This window comes from Charadrius vociferus, unplaced genomic scaffold (genome assembly GCF_000708025.1).
Source record: "Charadrius vociferus isolate BGI_N301 unplaced genomic scaffold, ASM70802v2 scaffold242, whole genome shotgun sequence".
Taxonomy (NCBI): Eukaryota; Metazoa; Chordata; class Aves; order Charadriiformes; family Charadriidae; genus Charadrius; species Charadrius vociferus.
In genome coordinates, this window is record NW_009647213.1 from 66,662 (window position 1) to 86,553 (window position 19,892).

Sequence of the window (19,892 nt, forward strand, 5' to 3'; positions counted from 1 at the left end):
CGTTAAACAGAAATGGTACCAACACTGAGCCCTGAGGCACACCACTTGTGACCGGCCACCAGCTGGATTTAAATCCATTGAGCACCACTCTTTGGGACCTTCCAGTCAGCCAGTGCTTGATCCAGCGGATTGTATGCTCATCCATTCCGTCTGAAGCCAGTTTTTCCATGAGAAGGCAGTTTTTCCACGAGAGTACAAGTAGCTCTCCACTGGCATGGGGAGACAGCAAGGACCAAATTCCTATCTCAAATGCTGATTGCAGCACAGGCTGGAAAAACATGCTGTCCATCAAGCAACCAGTAATGGGTTTGAACGACATGAATAGCTACAGAAAAAGTCCACGCTGAGATGTCGGTTGACCAGAACTGCTCAGGAATTGCCTTGCTTTCTGAACCTCAAACAGTACCAGCAATGATTCAGCCAGGCCAACCCACAAGCACGCAAACTGCTGTTTTGGGGAATGGCACCTTGGTTCTAGACCGGCACTTCTCACGAAACCATCCATCTAAAAAAGACTCTACTCAGATAAGAATGCCCTGATTGAAATTACTTGTCCACGTCAGATAGCAGAGACACGACCCTCTCACAGCCTCCACAACACTGTTCTCACCACTGCACTGGATCTTCTGAGCTGCAACCAGCGGGTGTCTCTTCCTCTCTCTCAGTTTTTTGGGAAAACCCTCCAGAGAAGCTGTGCTCAGCCAAATGCAGCAGGAGACATTTTCTAATCACAGAAGATTTGTGGGGCAAGGAAACAACCTCTGGCACAGCTCACCTCCACCACAAAGATTTTACCAAGGAAGAGCTATGACATAAAGCTTGTCATGTGCATCGTCAAAAACAGCAGAAGTGCTCAGTACCCTCCATCATGAGGTAAGTTGTCCTGGGTCATCATCAAGCCGCTGTTCCTAGACTTCTTGGGGTCCTTGGCAGATGGAGGTTCACATTTACGGTCTTCTAGCTCCTACATTAATACACAAAAAACCATAAATCTACAGAAGATAAAACAGGAAATTACTGGTTTAAAACACAAGTTATAACCAGGATCACTGCTACCAAGCAAGGCTTAGGAAAACAGTTCATAACTTAGAGAGGGAGACAGACCAGAGCATCAGTGATGTCTGCTATTGGTTGTCAATAACCCAAGGCAGGTTAGAGGTGCTACCATAATGGTCAGCAGTGTGAAAGCCTGAATTCATTGGTCTTGAGCACAAATGAGAATAATGCAAACTGGTAGGGAACAAGCCTTTTCAAAGGGAACAGCGGGAAACTTTTAGACTCGCTGCAGGTTGGCCTATTGTGTTGGGAGCTAATTTGCTTCACGATCATTCTCCCTATTCCTGCACCAAGGCACATTACTTTCTAGAATGTAAATGGCAAGGAATGAAAAAAGCAATAGGGATGATTTTCCACTGGATGCTGAATTCACAAAGCTTCTTCCAGTGCCACAGTGTGTGACAGCAGGGCAGTATTCCCAGAATACAGCCAATAGATATACTAATGATTGCCTTGTGCATCTTTTGGATATTTGGAATTTTTCTTTGCACTACTACTTCCTTCGTCTCCTGCGAAAGCCTCTATTATGTTCACAAGCACTATTCTCACTTCCTTGCTTTATCAGGGAGGGATGTGGGGGTGGTGTTGGGGTTTTTGTCCTTGAAAGTAAAACCATTTTCTCCTACTTCCCTTTCCTGTTTCTGGCTGATATTCAAAATACACCCACTTTATTTCTAACCATTACTAGTTCCTTTCACTGTCTGCAGATAAACAGGCTAAGGATCAACAGTTCATTCCCAGGAGCAAAACGATTCAGCAGCAGAAGAATGAGATAAAGAAAGATTAGGTATGTTTAAGCTCATATTAGCAATCTCAGTACTTGCATAAAGGAGACATTTCTCCTGCCAAGCACTTACTTTCTTAATTGCTGCCATAACATCCTCCAGGTCACGTGAGGGGACAGACCGTTTCAAATACCTATCAAATTTCCGATGACTCATCAATATAGCCAGCATCTTCCGTCCATAACGCCTAACACAGGAAAGAGAGAAACAAATGACTGTTTTTTCTACAGACTATAAGTGTCTTTTCTCCCTAGCCTTTTGAATAAACAAAATAAAAGTGTTAATAAAATAAGCTGATATTTTAAACTCGTCATGTGCAATACCTTCATGAGAAGGCGTTACGTATTCACCATAGAGAGATATTTACCTCCACTTACGGCCACTGCACAATGCTGCCAGCTGACCACAAGAGGCAGGTGGAGAACATGGGGCAACAGGAAAATACAATTTCACTTTGAAATTGTGGGTGGGTACACTTCTGTGGGATCACAGGATGCTGTGGGATGAGCAAAGCACATCCGCTTTGCTGTCATGGCTTATTTGCAGTGTCTTGCTGCCATTGCATTGCATAATAATTTACCTTTCTTTAACTGGTGGAGAAGCTAGGACAACTCACCTTGTGCTTACTATTGATTATCCTGTCCTACATATATGCATACAGGCAGCTAGTTGCTCAAGTGTTCTTGCCATCTATTAATGGGAATGTAAATTAATAAACAAAGCAAGGATGTTTTTTTGTTTGGTTTTGCTGCTGTGAAAATACAGCTGTCTTCAAGAGGAAACTGGGAGTTCATTCAGCCGCAGACAACAACATTATACAATGATTGGGAAGAAAACTTTGTGGCTACGTAGGCAACTAAATCCGTAGAAGGGATTTAGAAAGATTGAATGTATTGGTTAAAGGCACCTGGATTTTTTCTGGGACAGTCTTAAACTTGCCAGAAATAAATGTTTGGGATCCTTCAGTGATGAACAGTGGCCAACACTTCAGCTTTGCAACGTGCACGTAAGTCTGACCAAAATTTTTTGACTGGCTAATCTGAGCTCAGTTGATCTGAATAAAGAATTATTCAAGTCGCAGGAATTCGGCAATGGTCCTTCTTGCTGGACACCTTCACGTTACCCAGCACAGTCATTTCCCCAGGCAACATTAGCCACACTATGAAGCAACTTTCTTAATATTGGCTTTACCTTGTGCTCTTTTGTGGTTTTATCATTTATAGCCAGGCATCAAACAGTTTTGAAGTTTTAGGAGGTGAAATAAAGATCATCACCTTGTGTCCTGATGACAGTCCTGAGCAAGCTTCACCAGCGTGCGCACCAGCAACTCGGTACTGGCCGGCGCGGATGACAGCAGCTTGCGGGCTTCGATTTGCTGCATTGCGGTCAGTAGGTGCTCAGCCGCACACTTCCGCACCAGGACGTTGCGGTGCCTGGAAACAAGAGAACAAGCACTGAGGAGAGGGAAAAGGAGGGCCAGAAGCACAGGCCTCGGTCACAGCATGCTCCCTGTCATTGCTGGGCAAAGGAGGCACATGCTCTCGCTGCAATTTTAGCCAACTGTAGAAGAGTCTGTCCTGAGGTAAACACAAAGTTGGCATTGTACAGACAGCCTACCTGCAAGGAAGAGGGAGGAACCCAGTCTACCTGCACTCAGCTGATACTCAATTTCGTTCCTGAAATTGACTCCGAGAAAGAGGAAAGTAAAAGACAATTCATTCTGACTCATCAGAGGCCTCTCGCTCTACAGACAGAGCTGCAGCAGGATTGGGGCTTATTCCACCTGTTTACCTCTAAATCTGCAGACCCTTGAAAAAAGATCAAATGGGGGGAAAACCCCTGTGGGGCATGAAGCTTCAGAATATCCAGCAATGCAGCCAGTTTGTTCTTTGAGGCTCGGCAAGAGGTACATTTGAACATTTGCTTCAGCTATCACATGGGAGTCGGCCTCTGAAGGCGCCCATAAAATGACTCACCATCTCAAGGCTAACGTGCAGAGTCAATTTGAATAGAAAGTAGAACACTAAGGACATGACGGTCAGACGGGCTCTTCTCGGCAGGAGCCGCGTCTGCTGAGCAGGCTGTGCCGTACCCAGAGGGTTCTCCCGCACGTGCGCCATGTCCCAGCAATTAGCCTCCTTATTTCTCACGTTAATGGCGTAACGATGATGCAGGGTTTTTCCCAGCACCTCTGTGCTTAGCATTGCGAAATATCAAGGGGCGCTCACGGCTGGAATTGCCATTGTCCCTCTTCCCGCAAAGCCACAAGGCTGTATCACCACCCTTTGCAGGGACTTTCTCTTCCCCATCATTCACCACGTCTCGGCAGCATTGACGGACTGTGAGAACAAACAGGCTGCAGTAGGGCAGAGGTAGATGACCAGAGGAAGGGAGTGAGGTTGATCAGAGCATCTAATCACCAAGTTCACAGAAGATGGAGGACAAAGGACCCTTCCCTCCCATCGTTCCCCTTCTGCCTCCCGGCCCTTCCTCCAACCCACACAATTTAAGGTGATGGGTACCACTAAGAGAAGAACAACATACTGGACTCCACTAGCCATGAGAGCAGTCATCGCTCGCCCAGGAGTCACGCTCTCCACCATGATCCCCAGGGATCGACTGGCTGCTTTCTGAATGAACTCGTTGGTGTCCCCCATCTTATGGAGCAAGACACGAGCAGCCTCATCCACTTCGTGGTCCATGTGCTTCTTCATGGTTCTGAAGAGCTCTCCAAGAGTGCCGATGGCATAGCGAGACACCTTTGAGCGCAGGTTGTTCACCTGAGGAAGTCATGAGGAGAAACATAAGAATAACCTTGTAAAGAGAATCAGTTCCCCTAGACAAAAGGCCCAGGAAACAACAAGGCTTCCTGCTGCGTCCAAGTGGAACAGAAGAGCACGGTAAGAGCAGAAGACCACCAGTACAGAAGCCCACGTACTCTGACACCAGCTCCTTCTCAGGCCTCAGGCCTGCTTGTACAATACAATTTTAATGAGACTGCAGGCCTAAAAAAATAGTTGCTTCCCCTAGAACAAAGTGTGCTACTTAGCCCATAATGTGCACTGCTGTGACTTTTCGGCCTTTCTATTGACAACCAAAAAAACTAAAGCAAGGGCTGTTTTTAAGCGATAAAAAAGTGCCAAGTTGGAAATATAGCCACATATATTAAGGAGCTTCGGTTGAGAGCTCTCTGTTAACTGAGAGATGAGACAGTGAAGCTGTGTGCAACTGCCCCGCAAATCCCACAGCGGGCCGCTCCAAGCACCCAGGGGCTGCCGTGCAAAATTGAAACGGTGCACGGAGGCAACAGATCAATGGAAAGGGCAAATTGCCCAAAAGCACACAGAAAGGAAGAAGGAGAAGACACCATCAGGAAACACTGGGAAATAAACACCTGCAGTCAGTCCCCCAGGACACTGAGGAGGAGGAAGTAGGAGGAAGCTGGGAGGCAAATGCTGCAGTGTTTAATTACAGCTTGGGCAGAGATCTGGGCTGTGGCAAATCACCCGAGTAGTGTCTTAGTTTCGGCATTGGCATATTGCATTATAATGACACCTAGCTCAAAGAGGAGAGCGCCAGATCCCCTACATACCAGTAAATATAGCTACGTCTACAGACAGATCATATAGATAGGTGACATGCCTATTAGAAAAACGGGGTCTAACAATAGCTATGAAGGCAAAGACTGAGCACACATGTAAGTGAACAAGCACATCTCTACGTCCCATGTACGAGGTACAAGGGACACAATTAAACACAATGTTCGTACCTCTTTGGTAACTGCCAAGGAAACATCATGAAGCCTACAAAGAAGGACTTCTGAGTGGCAGATAGCCAGGCGCCTGATGCTGAAGAGTCCCTTCGCCTTCTCCTGCCTGAAAGGGAATTACCAAAAAGATTGATTTTTCTCACCACCCAAGAACTAGGCAGCACCCTCTGAAACTACCAAGGTGTCAGCTCAAACAAAGGGAGGTGCTTGGCATACGGCAATTAATTAAATCATGGAACTTGTTGCCACAGGATGCTGTGGCCGTCAAAAGCATACATAAATCCAAAAGGCAAATAGATGATTTCAGAGTGGATGGGTTATTTGGTGGCCATTAAACAAGACAGCCTTGCCAAAATCCCTGGCACACGAAGTTCCTATGTCACTGCTTCCTAGAAGCAGGGAGACTGTGCCACATTTCTGTTTCTTGCACCCTTGCTGGACCCTGTCCCTGAGATATACTCCCACCTGGCTGTTACAGGAGCATATTCCCTCCTTTCCATCCCCACAGAGCAGTTCAGGAGTGAGAGTCTGCACTGCTACTCAATAGCTGAGTTTGCACTCTGCAACCAAGTTGTATGTCCGTGCCTTTCCCCCGCTCCCCCCCCAAAAAAAACCAAAGCAGTATGTCCTAAAAGAGACAACATCTGGGCAAGAACAGCCGAAACATTGGATTTTCCAGAAAATCCCTGCTTAAAATAACACCCACAACAGCAACATGTTATTTAAAAATAATAAAACCCTGCATCTTTCAGCACTTTGTGAAGGACCTGAGCTACATGAAGGCACATGATGTAGTCAACGGTTCACCAGGGCTGCAGGGCAGGGCCGGGGACCTGTCCCCACCGGGGTCCCTGAGTGCAACCCGGACACCCCACACCTGCAGCAGCTCTTTGCACCTCCCAGGGCTCCAAACAGTAACAGGGAAGAGACAGGAGAGAGGAGCAAAACAAAGCGATTGCACAAGGAGATGCATCGTGGAAGATTTTCCATGGTTATCCCAGGGTAAATGGAGCCCTAGTGAGTGTATGCTGACCCAGAAATCAAAAAGACAACCAATATCACCTGAAATTTGTGCAGTCTCCTCCTGTCTGTGTCTAATTTCAGGAAACACTGTGATCATCAACAGAACATCTTTGTCCCATACTAAGCAGTAAGGAGAAAAAAGTTGAGGTCTGCAAGTGCAAGATTCCTAAAGGATTTTTTGTTTGTTTGTTTGTTTAATTTTTCCTTGTCTTCTGCCATGAGCTGTTCAGGAGAAATGACAGGATGAGCAACTCTGCACCACATTTCAGTCCATTTCTCAGACACAGGAATTCCCTGTAGGCACTGCTGGGACTCACGTGCAGGAAGCCATAGGGATGCCCCATCTCCTGCTACTGCTGCCAGCAGGGGGGACAGAGACAAAGCCTTTCTCAGCCCTAGTGAACTGAGGCCGCCAAACCTCTAAACTCAAGGCTGCTTCCGTCCTGCTTCTGGCTTCAGCCAGCAAATCATCTTGTTCCACAACCTTTCTCTCTTCCTTGAAGATTTCATTTGCAGCTACATGGAGCACAAGGCAATCTTAGGAAACAGCATGGACCTTCTGCAGCTGTAGCACTGCTACGGACCACGGCAAATAAAAGGCTGCTCTCACATCTTTATACTGTGACTGCTTTGTAGCGGTTCCACTAGTTCCCTTTAGACATCTGGGCTGTCTGGGCTCAGAGGCACTAGAAAAAAAACATTTCTAACTTACTTTTACACTGAGAGGGAGAAAGAGTGAACAGGGGGATTTCTTACCAGTCGTCGCTGCTGAGCCATGTGAGCGCGTTGAGCACCGCCTGCTCTGGGTGAGGGAAGGGTTTGGCTTCCCGGGGATCCCCACCCTCTGGCTCCTCTCCCCACTCTAGGAAGTCCAGAGCAATGGCTGGCAGCGAGTTCGCTGTAAGGAGATAATCAGACTCCATGAGGCAAGGCACCTGCCCCTGAGCAGACTGTAACCCAGTCTCCCAGCCAAGATGACATATGGGTGCAAAGCGGCATCGGTTCAAAGACTTCTCTGCTGTCTAGCTCATTGCTTTGCCCAGCACCCAGCCATCTCCCGGTCAGCCCCAGCTAGGCACCAGCTCCTTGTGTAAACCTGAAAATTGCATACACGCAGACAGCTCCCTAGTCCACGTGGGTACCACAGCCAGCTGGCAGATTCATAGTGCCACAGAGCTCGCGCTCACTGGGAGCCAGTGCCACCCAACAAGCTTGCTGCCCCAGGAGTAAGCTCCCGAGATGTGCGCATGCCTCCCGGTATCACCTTGCTGTTATCTGGAGCACTGGGGACAGAGGCACCCTGTAGCTTCATGAGGGAACACCTCCAGCTGCCACCAGTGAGCACCCAGCCTGAACAACCGAGTCCTGCTGGGCTCAGGCGAATCCCCGGGAAGCAACCACCAGGGAACAGTGATACCCGGCGCTCTGAATCTGACAGTGCCTCTGTTTCCATTTACTTCAAGTATTCTGGACAGCAGGCAGCTGAGTGCACATACATTTTAGCACACTGTTGGGAAAGTAGTAGTCGTCTATGGTGCCTAAGCTTCCTCTTGCGGAAAAATGCAATTTCTAGTCTAGATAGTTGTGACAAAAAAGCCTTCCAAATGTGAACTGAGAATAAAAATATGTAAATATAGATGCAAATTGATGGCAAATACACTGTCTTGATGATAAATATACAAGGTATAAGAAAATTCAGATGACAAATGCATTTGTTATGAAATCTATTTGTCATCAAAAGCACCGTAGGTCAAAAACTTCACGTCTTGCCCTCAAAAGCTCATTTTCTAAAGTGTAGATGAAACCATCTGAGCTGTCTAAAAGTATTGAGTATAAATATTGCACAGAATCTAGATGAACTGCTATGGACTCTGTAGGGTTTTTATGCTACCTTGTGTGTTCCACAAAGGATGGAGGATGGAGGAACTGTAAAATCAATTGTATTCAGATGGGGACTAATTTGGATGTCACCAATAGTACTGTCACTGATATCAATGATGTCACTGCATGAGTATGTATATATACACTTCTATATTCAAGATGAACAGACGGCCATGTCAGGCTAATTCTGGTCAGTTTTGAAAATCTGAGTAGCACCCCTATGAAACAGCAAAGTATCCTTCCTAGCTCCCTTTTTCTTAACTCTTGCCACTCAGGATTGTAACACGAGATAGGCTACCCACAAAGGAGAGGCCAGAATCACTACGTACTCACTATCTGCTGTATATTTATTGCGGGTAGCAAGAAGCCCGGGAGCACCAGGCAGCCTCTGCTGTATGTCATCTGCCCCACACAGCCACCATATTTGGGTGGGGTGACAGAAGAGGCAGTGCTGGTTCCCAATTTGCATCGCAGGCAGTGAGATGAGAGAGGCTCGAAGCTGTTAAGCACTTCTAGGTGCAATAGCATGGTTGTACCGAGTTGCTAATTTCCATGCAGAGACAACCCTTGCTGGAATAGCAGAAAAACTGGTTGAAGAGCCAGACAGCAGCACAGGCAGAGCGCCCAGACGGTGAGTAGCTAATTGATCCTGGCGGTACACATAGGTGCCCAGTGAGCACACCCTGCCAGACTGCACTGGAGCTCAGGCCTGCAGTTACAACTGCCTCCCAGCGCCAGAGTGATATTTTAGTCTCTCAGTAGGGGCAAAAGCTAGATCCTAAGGCTTTACCGCTACTTCACTTAGCTAAACTTTCCAATGGAACTGCAAGCACCAACTGCTCCAGTATCATCAAGCTGGAGTGGATCCAAAGTAGGTTTGCTCTCAATCCTCAGGACAGGCTTTGGACCTGAGATCCTACCTGTGGTTGAGGAATGAGGCAGGTTGTGCTCCTTGTGCAAGGAAAGAGCTGGTGCGGGGTCTGCAGCAGAGCAGGCTCACCTGAGGACTTGCGTTCCGGGAAGCTGCCACCCTGGCTGATGACGGGGAGGCTGGGCAGTGAGGGCCTGTTGACCCGCTTCCCCAAGGCCGTACCAGCGCGCTGCCTGCGTGCCGTGCTTGTGCTGGTGGAAATGGGAACTGCCCCATTGATAGGCGGTAGGCCAAAGCCTGCAGAGACGGAAAAAGACCTTGTAAGCGGAGAGTGCTGGACAGGGTGGCCATGGACTTGGACAGCGCTGAAGCTGGGTAACATCCCTTTGTTGTCCCAAACAACTCCAGGCATAAATCGCACGCTAACACGGGACAGCGATCGCAGAATGCAGTGATGCTTTCCCTAAGAAATGAGGAGAACTCAGTACTGCCTTTTGTTTGCTCTCCTGTTTCAGAGGCTGGATAGGGAAGTTACATTTCTGGGGCACCCACCTCCGCACTCCCCAGCAGTACTTCACAAAACAGTAGCAAGAAAAAGAGCAGGTGACCTTGCCCGATGCCCTTGGGCTGAGCACTGGCTCTTAAATTCACTGCTGCTGCACTCATGGTAGTGTGTGCAGCGGCGCAATCAGAGCCTGTCAGCTGCAATTAAGTCAACGATGCCGCCTGCTCGTGTGGGTAAAACCTAAGCACTGGGAAGGGCTCCAGCACGGCTCTACAATGTGAGCTCCTCAGCAGGGAATGGTGTGAGTGGGATAAGCTGTCCTATCAAGTCAGCAAGATCTTTTGTGCATTAATTGGAAATAATTTAATTTTGTTTCTTCCAGGTTGCACCTTGGTTGAAAAGCATTCTCTTGGACTCGCCCATTCACCTTTGCTGGAGGCTACTCTCAATTAAAGAGTCTGGAGCTCCAATGTCGTTTACAAGACAAAATTATCCAGTCTGAAAGACTTCATAAGAGAAGCGGGGAAGGTGACATTCTGTGACTGACTCAGTGTAGGCCACAGGGAAGACATTTCATGCCTCCGTATTTTTCTTTAAAAAGCGGAAATAAATCCTATTCTACTTTCCACTCAGATGCAAGTGTAACAGCCTTCCAGTCTGATTTTGGAGACACTTGCAACACTTGGCCAATAGCAAGCAAGTGAACATAGAGGCCCACAACGATAGCAACCACTTACTTTCTTCATCCGGATCCCTAGGGTCAACACTCTGTGGAGGAAGCTGCGAGGACACTTCCTGTTCTCTCTCTTTCTCCCTCTCTTTACGCAAACGCTCCATCTCTCTCATTCGCTTCTGCTGTATTTTCTTCTGAGCTGACTTGGACAAGGTAACATGGATCTAGTTGCAATGGAAATACATCATTGAGCATAAAGACAGATACACAGACCCTACAGAACACCTCATCAGGAACACAGCGGTAGCGTGTCATCGTCTTAATGCAGCTCCATATACATCGGAGTAGTTTCAGAACTCGTCTGTTCCTCACCTGGGCATACAGTTACACCCAGTGATGTGCAACACTTCATTGCCACAACCTCCCACTGGTCCAAGATAACTGTTTCTCAATCTGTGTCAGGAAGCCCTGCTTAAGTCAAGAGAGTCATAGGACTGCTCCAAGACGTAGGAAGAGCTCACGTTACCAGCGAACAGGCAGTTCAGTTCCTACAGGCCAGGGGGGATAAACATCTGCCATAACCAGCAATGAGAGGTAATTTGCTGTTTTTTAACGCCAAGAGCCAGGAATTGCAGCGGCTTCTCACTTCCTTGCTTCTGAAGGACTCAGCTGCTCTCTGAGAACACAGGGGTCCAAGAAAGGAGTCATGTGAAAACAAGCTGGAGAAGCATTGATCTTAATGAACAGGAAAAAGAATGAGAGGGCTGTGAGATACAGCAAGGGAGGTAACCAAGGAAAAGCAAGTTCTGCCATTTTATTCTGCAGCCTTGCTGACACTCAACATTATACTCTTTGGGGCTTTGCAGATTCTGAGCATGCACTTTGCACATGTTCACTGATGTGCAACTTGCTCTGCCATTTGGGTCTGCTCTACATTGGCCTTTGTACAGAAAGAATGCATCTCACGTAACCTTAACACCACCTCCCGACTGGTGACTTCTGCGCCAGTGAAAATACTCGGGCAGTTGCTCTGTAGCTGTCGAGCGTATTCCCAAGATAATCTGCTCCCCAAGAGAGGAAGATTATGAATTTCAGTAACGTGTTGGGCTAAGCACTGAACAGTCACTGAAAAGGAAGGCTGCTCCCCCGTGTCCTTAGCCCTTACCCTTCCATTGCTGTCCTTCAACTCCTCGTCACTCAGAAGGTGAGGGCTCATAAGACGATCCATCTCCTTGACGTGGCTGAGTGGGAAGTCCGTCAATGGGGGCACAGGTTCACACAAATGCCCAGCAGACTTCACGCCACCAACGCCACAACGCCGGAGAACAGGCAAGACGGGTTCCAGAGTCCGGCGCTCTGATAAGACACAGATATAGATTGTATATGAGAACAGCAAGGAACATATCACCTCTCCAAACACATGGGGTACTACTGTATTGCACTGACGGCAGAAATGACCTTGCAGTGTTGGCCACCAGACTCAAACCTCTTGCACGATATAGGCCTCAGGCCTTGGCTTCTGGTGAGCAGCTATGTTTGATAGAGAAGAGCACAGAGATGGAGATTGCCCTTGCCAAACAGGTTCCTATCTGTTCCTGTCCATTTTGATTTTAGTAAACATCCTCTTTTTCCCAGTTACTAAAAGAACTCCTGGTTGTCAAGAGCTGTACGTCTTTGTAGAAGTAAGAATCAACATTTCCTTCCCTTTGCTGTAATATTTTCGGGGGCATTTAAAGAAAAGCTTAGGATTGCTAGAGTCTTACCAAAACCAGAGTTGTGTTCTTGAAGCTAGGATTCATTTTCTCCAAGGGATTTCATTCTAAATTGCAGCAGATCAGACCAATTTCTGGGCAGCCTCACTAACAGCTGATTTTCTTAATGGGAATAGCACAGTGCAGCTCATTCTGAAATACTCTCCAATAGAGCTGTTAAAACTCAGAGTAGTAATCATTCCTTCCACGGCTTCGCAGATGATAAAATCATGTTATAGCCAAGCAGTAAAAAAGGAATAACTTACTGAAATCAGGATTTTTTTACCCCTGCGGAATGGTCAGGTCAATAATAAAAGACACAGAGAGATGGTTTAACAATATAGCTCATTTCTAGTCCAGAATGTATCCAGCACAAATGTCACCGCACGTACTCGGCAATACTTTTCCCTAGTTGCATTCAGCATCCCAGCTGCATATCAGCAATAAAGGAATCATTCCTGTGGGGTGTTCCCAGTATTTAGCAGAACTAACACTAAGCTGAGGGACCAGCAGATCTCATCCCTTTCCCTGCATCAGCAGAATTATTTGTTAAATTCTCATCTCTCCTATCGCTACAAACCCACAGGTGGCAAAAGGACAGCAACAGTGTCATTGAGGTCTTCAACTTAAAAGTACTGGCTGACACAGATGCACGAGGCACCACATCTTGTCTTGCAGAACTCATTGCTTGTGACAATGCAAGGCAGGGAGAGGGGAGAAGCCTGCCCCAGCCTCAGTTTGTAATACTGACATATGCAGATAGAGTAGGGGAAGAGATTGTAATAATAAACCTAGCATAGGTGGTTTGAGGTCAGTTAGTTGCAAAAAGGAAACCTCTGTTCATTACTCAGCGTTTAATTTAGGGTTGTGCTTTCAGAGGATGGAAAGCTCAGATTCTGCATAGGCTGGATCCTTTAAGGCTCTTTCTCTGTAAATGGAAAATTCACAAGGACTTCCTATCACAAAAGGTTTCACTTTCTCTCCCAGTGCAAAAATAGGCAATGTTGATGAATCTGCTTCAGATCTCAAAGGGTTCGGTTCAGAAACTGCTCCAAGGGAAGGTTTTCTCCTTTAAGCGTGGGAGGAAGGAGCAGGAAAATTTCTCATTTCATGCAAAACGCCTCATTTTTCTCTGATCTTTGTGACGTGAGAGAACGGGCAGGAGGATAAAAGGTATAAGTATGAGGTAGAGGAACGTTTTCTTTTCCTGCTGTGCATTTCCAGGGCCCCAAGGTACCCCTCCAGCTCCTCTGCCCTTCAAAACCCCACGCTGGAGTCCTTTTCACTGCATCACCAAAGCACATTTCCCAGTGACTGGGCCCTGGGTGGAGCCGTCTGAGAGCACATCACGGAATTGAAAAGAGTTACAGGCTGGTTTTTGACCAAACTTTCACAGTGTTACCCATAGCTCAGCTTTCCTATGTTCATTTTAGGGCAGCCATGCCCTGTACGTACCTAGAGCTTTAAGGGTCTTCTCTTCATTTCTGCTGCCTGATCTTGGCCTTAAGAAAAAGAGGACAAAAGAATATATGAGGAGACAGAAAGAGAAGGGGGGTAGCATTAAAAGAGGCAAACTTTCTTAGCAAGGTCATTCTCGTGAAGGAGGAAATGCAACCCATCAAACCAACAATACGCAAAGCTGATTAACTGCCATTAAACGTTCAGTTGCTGGAGTGACACAGAGCTCATCAAGCTCAAGCTGAAGCACAGGAGCCGTTCTTCAATCTGGGCCTTAACTATCCAATTCTGCTATCTCTCCTTTTGGACCTAAGTGGCCCTCACTGTTACCCACATCTTTTCTGAATCATCATCAAGAGATGTTAAGCCAGTCATAAGTCTGTACTGAGGGCAGCAGCCTTCATACCGCCGCAGAAGCCTAACTTTGCCTGGCCGTGCCTTAAACTGATGACAGTATCTTGTTACACACGGTAATACCACTGAGAATAGTATTACACCTCCCTGCTCTTTCAAGAAGAAAAAGGGGTTTTCCAACGCAACTGGTAGGTAAGGTTATTCTGATTGCACTTTAGAAGCCATGCTTAAGCTTTAAATTGGAACTATATTTCTACGACTCCTCACTTACTGTTGTAACTAAGATAAGGTTGACAGCTAGATTTCCCCACGTATATCCAAGCAAATATCTTTTCATCGGTGACAGTCCTATAACTGTTCTCTAGCACCTCGCCCCCTTTGACCTTAAAACCATATGTGAATATTGCACATCTCTAGGATTGGACATCTATAAACAGAGATTTATCTGGGCTCTCCTTTCACAGTGAAGGCCCAGACACAGAGAACTTAGGACTGACATTTACAGCAGACAGCTCTACAATAGCCAATATTTGCCCTAACGTATTCTTGCACGTACAGATACTGGCACTCAAAGATCACACACAAAACCAGATGCTGTATTCAGATCCATGCAATACCATTCCCAAACGGCACCACAAAGATTACAGAGTGAACCGGCATCAGAGTCCAGCAGAGGATCTGCTTTTAGCGTCTTCTGAAGTCCTGCCTCCTCCTCCTCCCCCCCACCACCCTTGCTCTTAGAATGCATGATATTGGTTTTGACATTGTGCTTGATCATCATAGACGTGCAAAATGGTGAATGCACAGAAGTTTGTATAAATATGTTGGAGAGCTGGCTGTGGAAAACAAACTCACAAGACAAGACGGGTGAGGTAAATGGCATGTTGGAGAAGCAGGCGCCTTGGCTTACCTCATCTCCAGAGCCTCTTGCAAAAGCAGGTGCTGAGAGCTTGGGAGAGGCACTGCAGCGCTGCCAGGAGCCCCATCAGATGGTCTTGCTGACTTGGGGATAGGGGGAATCAAAGCCGCTCCCAGTGACTTCTTCCCAGCCTCACCATACAGGGGCATCAGGGAAGCCTTGGAATAGTAGAACACAGTGCTCAGCCCAAGCATCCAGCCTCCCCCCTTGATGCCACAAGGAGTTTGGCCATGCGTTTATCTAGGACTTGGCAGGAAAAGAGAAGTCAAATTGATGGAGCCGCTTGGCCTAGGATGGGCAACGGAAAGGGAAGCGGTGAGGGAGAGACCATGTCCCACGCTGTTGCCAGCTCTCTCCCGTCACTTACCTCTCTGGCAGTGGCTATGTTCCCACCTGGCATCCATCTGCTCGTCAGAAAGATGTTCTGGGGTGCCATTGCCTCTGCTAGCCTTTCTGATGGTACGGGAATGGGTTTAGATCGCTATCCTCTCGCTGTCCCTAAAGCACCTACCAGACATTGCTGAACTCCAGCCAAGTCCCCACAAAGTCATTTTGCGTGCTGAGAAAACTGGCTTTTCTCAAGCCCATAATTTTTTCCACTTCTGCCCTTCCTACAGTCCCCTACCAGCCTTTGGGCCCACGTGCTAACGTGCTCTCTGGATGCCCAGTGCTCTCCAGCTCCCGCACAATTCATCATCTCAGGCTCACTGTGTCATTTACAAAGCTCAGCAGAGCTCCCTACCCTGCTGCCACGTATAAGGTCTCTCTGCCTGCTGAAATTACTTCAGGCTCCCCATGCCGTGGCTAGGAAGGGGCATGGAGGGAGCAGGGGGGCAGACGCACACCCTTCCTGAGTATCTCACCATTCTTGTTACAGCTAAAAAGGCGAATCAGGACCTGTTCAAACTCCAGTGAAACCAACAGAGTTAATGGCAGGGATGCATTTGGCCCTGTATCTGCAAGGCTGAAACCAAGTATACTTTTATTGGTTATCCTGCTTACAAAGGCTGTTATTCGTCTACCTTCTCCTGCCCACCACAGCAAAATCAAAACAACTGCAGCTTCCGTCCCTCCCGCAAAGGCAATTGAGTGGATGGGGTCTGGACTCTACTGCCCATGGCCAAAATTGCCAGTTCCCATCACTGACATTCCTTGGCAGACGCATGGGAGAGGAGGAAGCTGCACGGAAGCCGCTGAACTCCAGAAATATTATTAGCGATAACTGTGCAGAAGGATATGGCTGCTGTACAACTCAAAAGCCAGGACAACCTAAAGTTGAGTTTGCAGGACCACCTGCTCCAGCAAACATCTTTTTCCATCTGAACCAGACGGAGCCGATATAAAAAAACCACCAAGACACTGGTATGTCTGCAACACTAACCGCAATGTACAGGTGGTTCACACACGCAGGTATTTTACTAACTGTAGAAGGATGTGCTTGACCATATTAGACACATTTAGTTGCTCTGACGGGTTGCTGGTGTTTTCCCAGTCATGAAACACAGCAGGAGCTACTAGAGAGCACAGAAACTATTCTCCTATTGATACACGCCGAGGACACATTGTGCACAGTCTGCAGGACACACATTGCAGAGACAGCCTGACGTGCCATGTCCAGCTGAGCTCTTCCCTGGGTCAACCGCTTCTCTGGGCTCACACCACAGAGAAAGGAGAGCTCAGCACATTGCCTACAGGAAACAAACTGAGGACCCAGCACATGTGTTTTGGCTTGGTTTCCTTACTTGATATCCTTTTGTCTCTGACATCGGCTCCTTGTTATTCCCATCGCTGTCATCACGGCCTGTGCCATTTTCCCCGCGCTCCCGCTCTCCGTGGCTCATGCGGCTGGGCTCTGAGCAAGGAAGGCCGTTCTGGATGGGAGGCACAGGCTTGGAGGTCACCAGGAGCCTCTGGGAAGCTGACCGGCAAATTACTGGCTTCAAGATAAGCCCCTTAGGCTCACTGCAGTCAGTTAGGCCTGCAAAGTGGAGACACAAAGCATAATAGAAGCAGCACTGCAAACCTAAAGCACCCGAAGCTAGAGATTTCATTGGACAGATTTCTTGCAGACTTCTAAATAACCGCAAAGGGAAACACGCTCATGCTGGCAGCCACTTGAAGCAGGCCAGCGGCCAACCCCTCCCCACTTCCACAGAGCCACCAGAGGAACACCCTGGTCCTCTGGGCTCCTGTCAGACAACAGAGAGCCCACGGACCTGTGCTTAGCCAGAATAAGTCACACGCACATACACCCTCCTGCTCCTCTCCCTGCCCCACAGTTGTAGGAGGGCTACAGAGGGGACCGAGAGCAGGGAAGGCTATTGCAGGGGGGCACGTCCAGGGGAGAACTCTGCGCTGGGAATGTGTGCTAGCTCTCTAGGCTGAGAAAAGACCCTTCTTCCCACAGAAGGGCGAGCAGGCTCCTGCCTTACCTCTCCGTGAGGCTAACAGACCCTCAGACATCCTCCTCATCTTCAGCTTCTCCTTGAGCCGAATGGTTTCTGAGGCAGCGCTGCTCGCTTCCCTCTCTCGGGGCTCCGGGGTCAAGGCTTGGTGAGAAAGGTGGGAGAGATCAACTCCATCCCCAGCGCTGAGGTCGCGCACACTAGCCTTGCTGACCCAGTCACCCAGGGGAGAGCTGGCCCTTGGGCATGGAGGCTTCCCAGCTCCATCCCAGAAACTCAGCTGCTTCTTCATCTGGGTCGTTAATATGGACTGAAAGCAAGCTGTAGATCAGGTAAAAGGGAAGAAGTGAGTTAGTTGACCTCACACCTTTACAATCAACACATCTAATGAGTGAGGCATTCAAGGTTTTTTTAATCATTCATAATATCAGTTTGGTTTTATTTTTCATAAAACTAGCATCAGTTTAATTCTTCTGAGTAGCACTGAGCTAGCAAGCCCGGAGCAAGAGGTTGAAGGCCCCACTGGTAAGAGGCGGGGAAACAGATTCCCATTTCAGACCTTGGCTTCTGTGAAGACTACAAGTAAAGACCCACATGGTGCTACTAGTGTTTCTGGAGAGCAACAAGACATCTCAGCAAGCTGACAGACCTTGCCAGTCTTTCTACAGCATCATCCCATCCTCAAGGTCAGACCCGATGGGCAAGCAGAGAAAGAACTGGGAATTCACCTATGCCGAGGCCACACAGCGCTAGCGAGGATAGAAAGAGAACTCACATGTCATTACCATGCCCGATCTATGGCTGCTTGGGCCACAGTCCCTGTCCTGGCTAGCAGTAGTAGTGATTTGGCTACTGTTGATAAAGCAGAAAGCATAACAAACTAATGACAGAGAGATGTGATGCCACGCGCACCACTTGAGGAGGGCAGGATCATCTGCAGCTCTCTTGTCAGCCACCTACTGACACAGAGCCAGCACATGAGGACTGGTCTCCAAGGACCAGGTCTCCCTGAATGTTTGGGGTTTTTCTTCATTTGGCTGAGGCCAACTTGGCCTATTCAACCCCTTTCCATCCTCACCTTCTTCTTCAGCGGTCCAAATGCTGCCACAAAACCGCACGCTCAAATTGATTATCGATTGATAGTTATCGATCCCCGGCGTTGTCCTGCCTACGAGGGGTCCCGAGTGGGAGACTGCTCTCGTCAGGCGGTGTTAGAATATCATAAAAATATAGCCAAGCTATGCATTCAGCACCTTCTGCCTAAATCGCGGCCAGAAAGTCCAAGCACTGCAGGAGTACTGCTGTCGCCGTAAGAGGAGAAAGGGAACTCCATCCTAGCAACCACTTGTTCCGTGGTTCTATGAGCACAGCAGCAGAGGCAAGTGTCTCACTGCACCCACTGCTGCTGGACCCCTGAATGTTTGGGGGTTTTCTCCATTTGGCTGAGGCCAACATTGCATATTCAACCCCTTTCCATCCTCACCTTCTTCTTCAGTGGTCCAAATGCTGCCACAAAACCGCAAGCTCGAATTGATGCTTCCACCTTACAGAGCTGTGTATCCAGACTGGATATGCAACTGGGGCACAGTAGTTAGTTATCGATCCCCAGCGTTGTCCTGCGTACGAGGGGTCCCGAGTGGGAGACTGCTCTCGTCAGGCGGTGTTAAAATATCATAAAAATATAGCCAAGCTATGCATTCAGCACCTTCTGCCTAAATCGCGGCCAGAAAGTCCAAGCACTGAAGGAGTACTGCTGTCGCCGTAAGAGAAGAAAGGGAACTCCATCCTAGCAACCACTTGTTCCGTGGTTCTATGAGCACAGCAGCAGAGGCAAGTGTCTCACTGCACCCACTGCTGCTGGACCCAGCACAGCGCACTGGAGTTGCTCCCACTGAACTCCGTGCTGCCGCTGCAGCAGCAGCATTGTTTCACACGTTTGATAACAGAGAGCTGTAATGTCACTGGACTTGCCCCAAGAACAACAGAAAAAATGGCAGGGAGAATACTTTGCTCCTTTTTAATACAAACATACCTGGCTTTAAGGGGGTCACCGGGCTAACAATACTGCAGACTGGTGTGTGACCCCTATCTCTAGCACTTCCCACCGGTCTGCAAGATTTTTTCTATAGAAAGGGGTATATAATATTTGATGACACATCCATGAGTAAACCTGAGCCACAACTCAAACCACAGGCCAAATACTTCCAAATCTGCCACCCGTTGGGAAAGGAAGGGGAAAAGCAGTTGAAACAACAGCCGTTGGAGCTAGATTGCCTGCATTATAGTCTAGAAGGATACCAAGGTAACTGCTTTTGAAAATCCACTCACAGGTGCCTGTAAAGTTCTGCAAACAGAACATCTATCACATGGTAGCTAAGTGCAGCCAGAAGGACCAATCACGGACACAGTTCAGTTAAATTATTACAGAAGGAAAAATGCCTC

The 19,892-nt window shown here is 47.9% G+C and overlaps 1 protein-coding gene across 1 annotated transcript in view; it reads right to left on the reverse strand.

Annotated features, from left to right (window-relative positions):
• The window catches only part of FAM179A (family with sequence similarity 179, member A), a 31,281-nt gene that overhangs the window by 10,549 nt on the left and 840 nt on the right, over positions 1 to 19,892 (reverse strand). Inside the window, 14 exon segments of the mRNA XM_009895900.1 lie at positions 782 to 961; positions 1,908 to 2,028; positions 3,116 to 3,274; positions 4,386 to 4,621; positions 5,611 to 5,716; positions 7,390 to 7,531; positions 9,515 to 9,682; positions 10,628 to 10,787; positions 11,729 to 11,919; positions 13,770 to 13,816; positions 15,037 to 15,203; positions 16,788 to 17,023; positions 17,478 to 17,771; positions 18,934 to 19,027. Of these exon segments, the coding sequence (XP_009894202.1) occupies positions 782 to 961; positions 1,908 to 2,028; positions 3,116 to 3,274; positions 4,386 to 4,621; positions 5,611 to 5,716; positions 7,390 to 7,531; positions 9,515 to 9,682; positions 10,628 to 10,787; positions 11,729 to 11,919; positions 13,770 to 13,816; positions 15,037 to 15,203; positions 16,788 to 17,023; positions 17,478 to 17,771; positions 18,934 to 19,027 (2,301 nt within the window).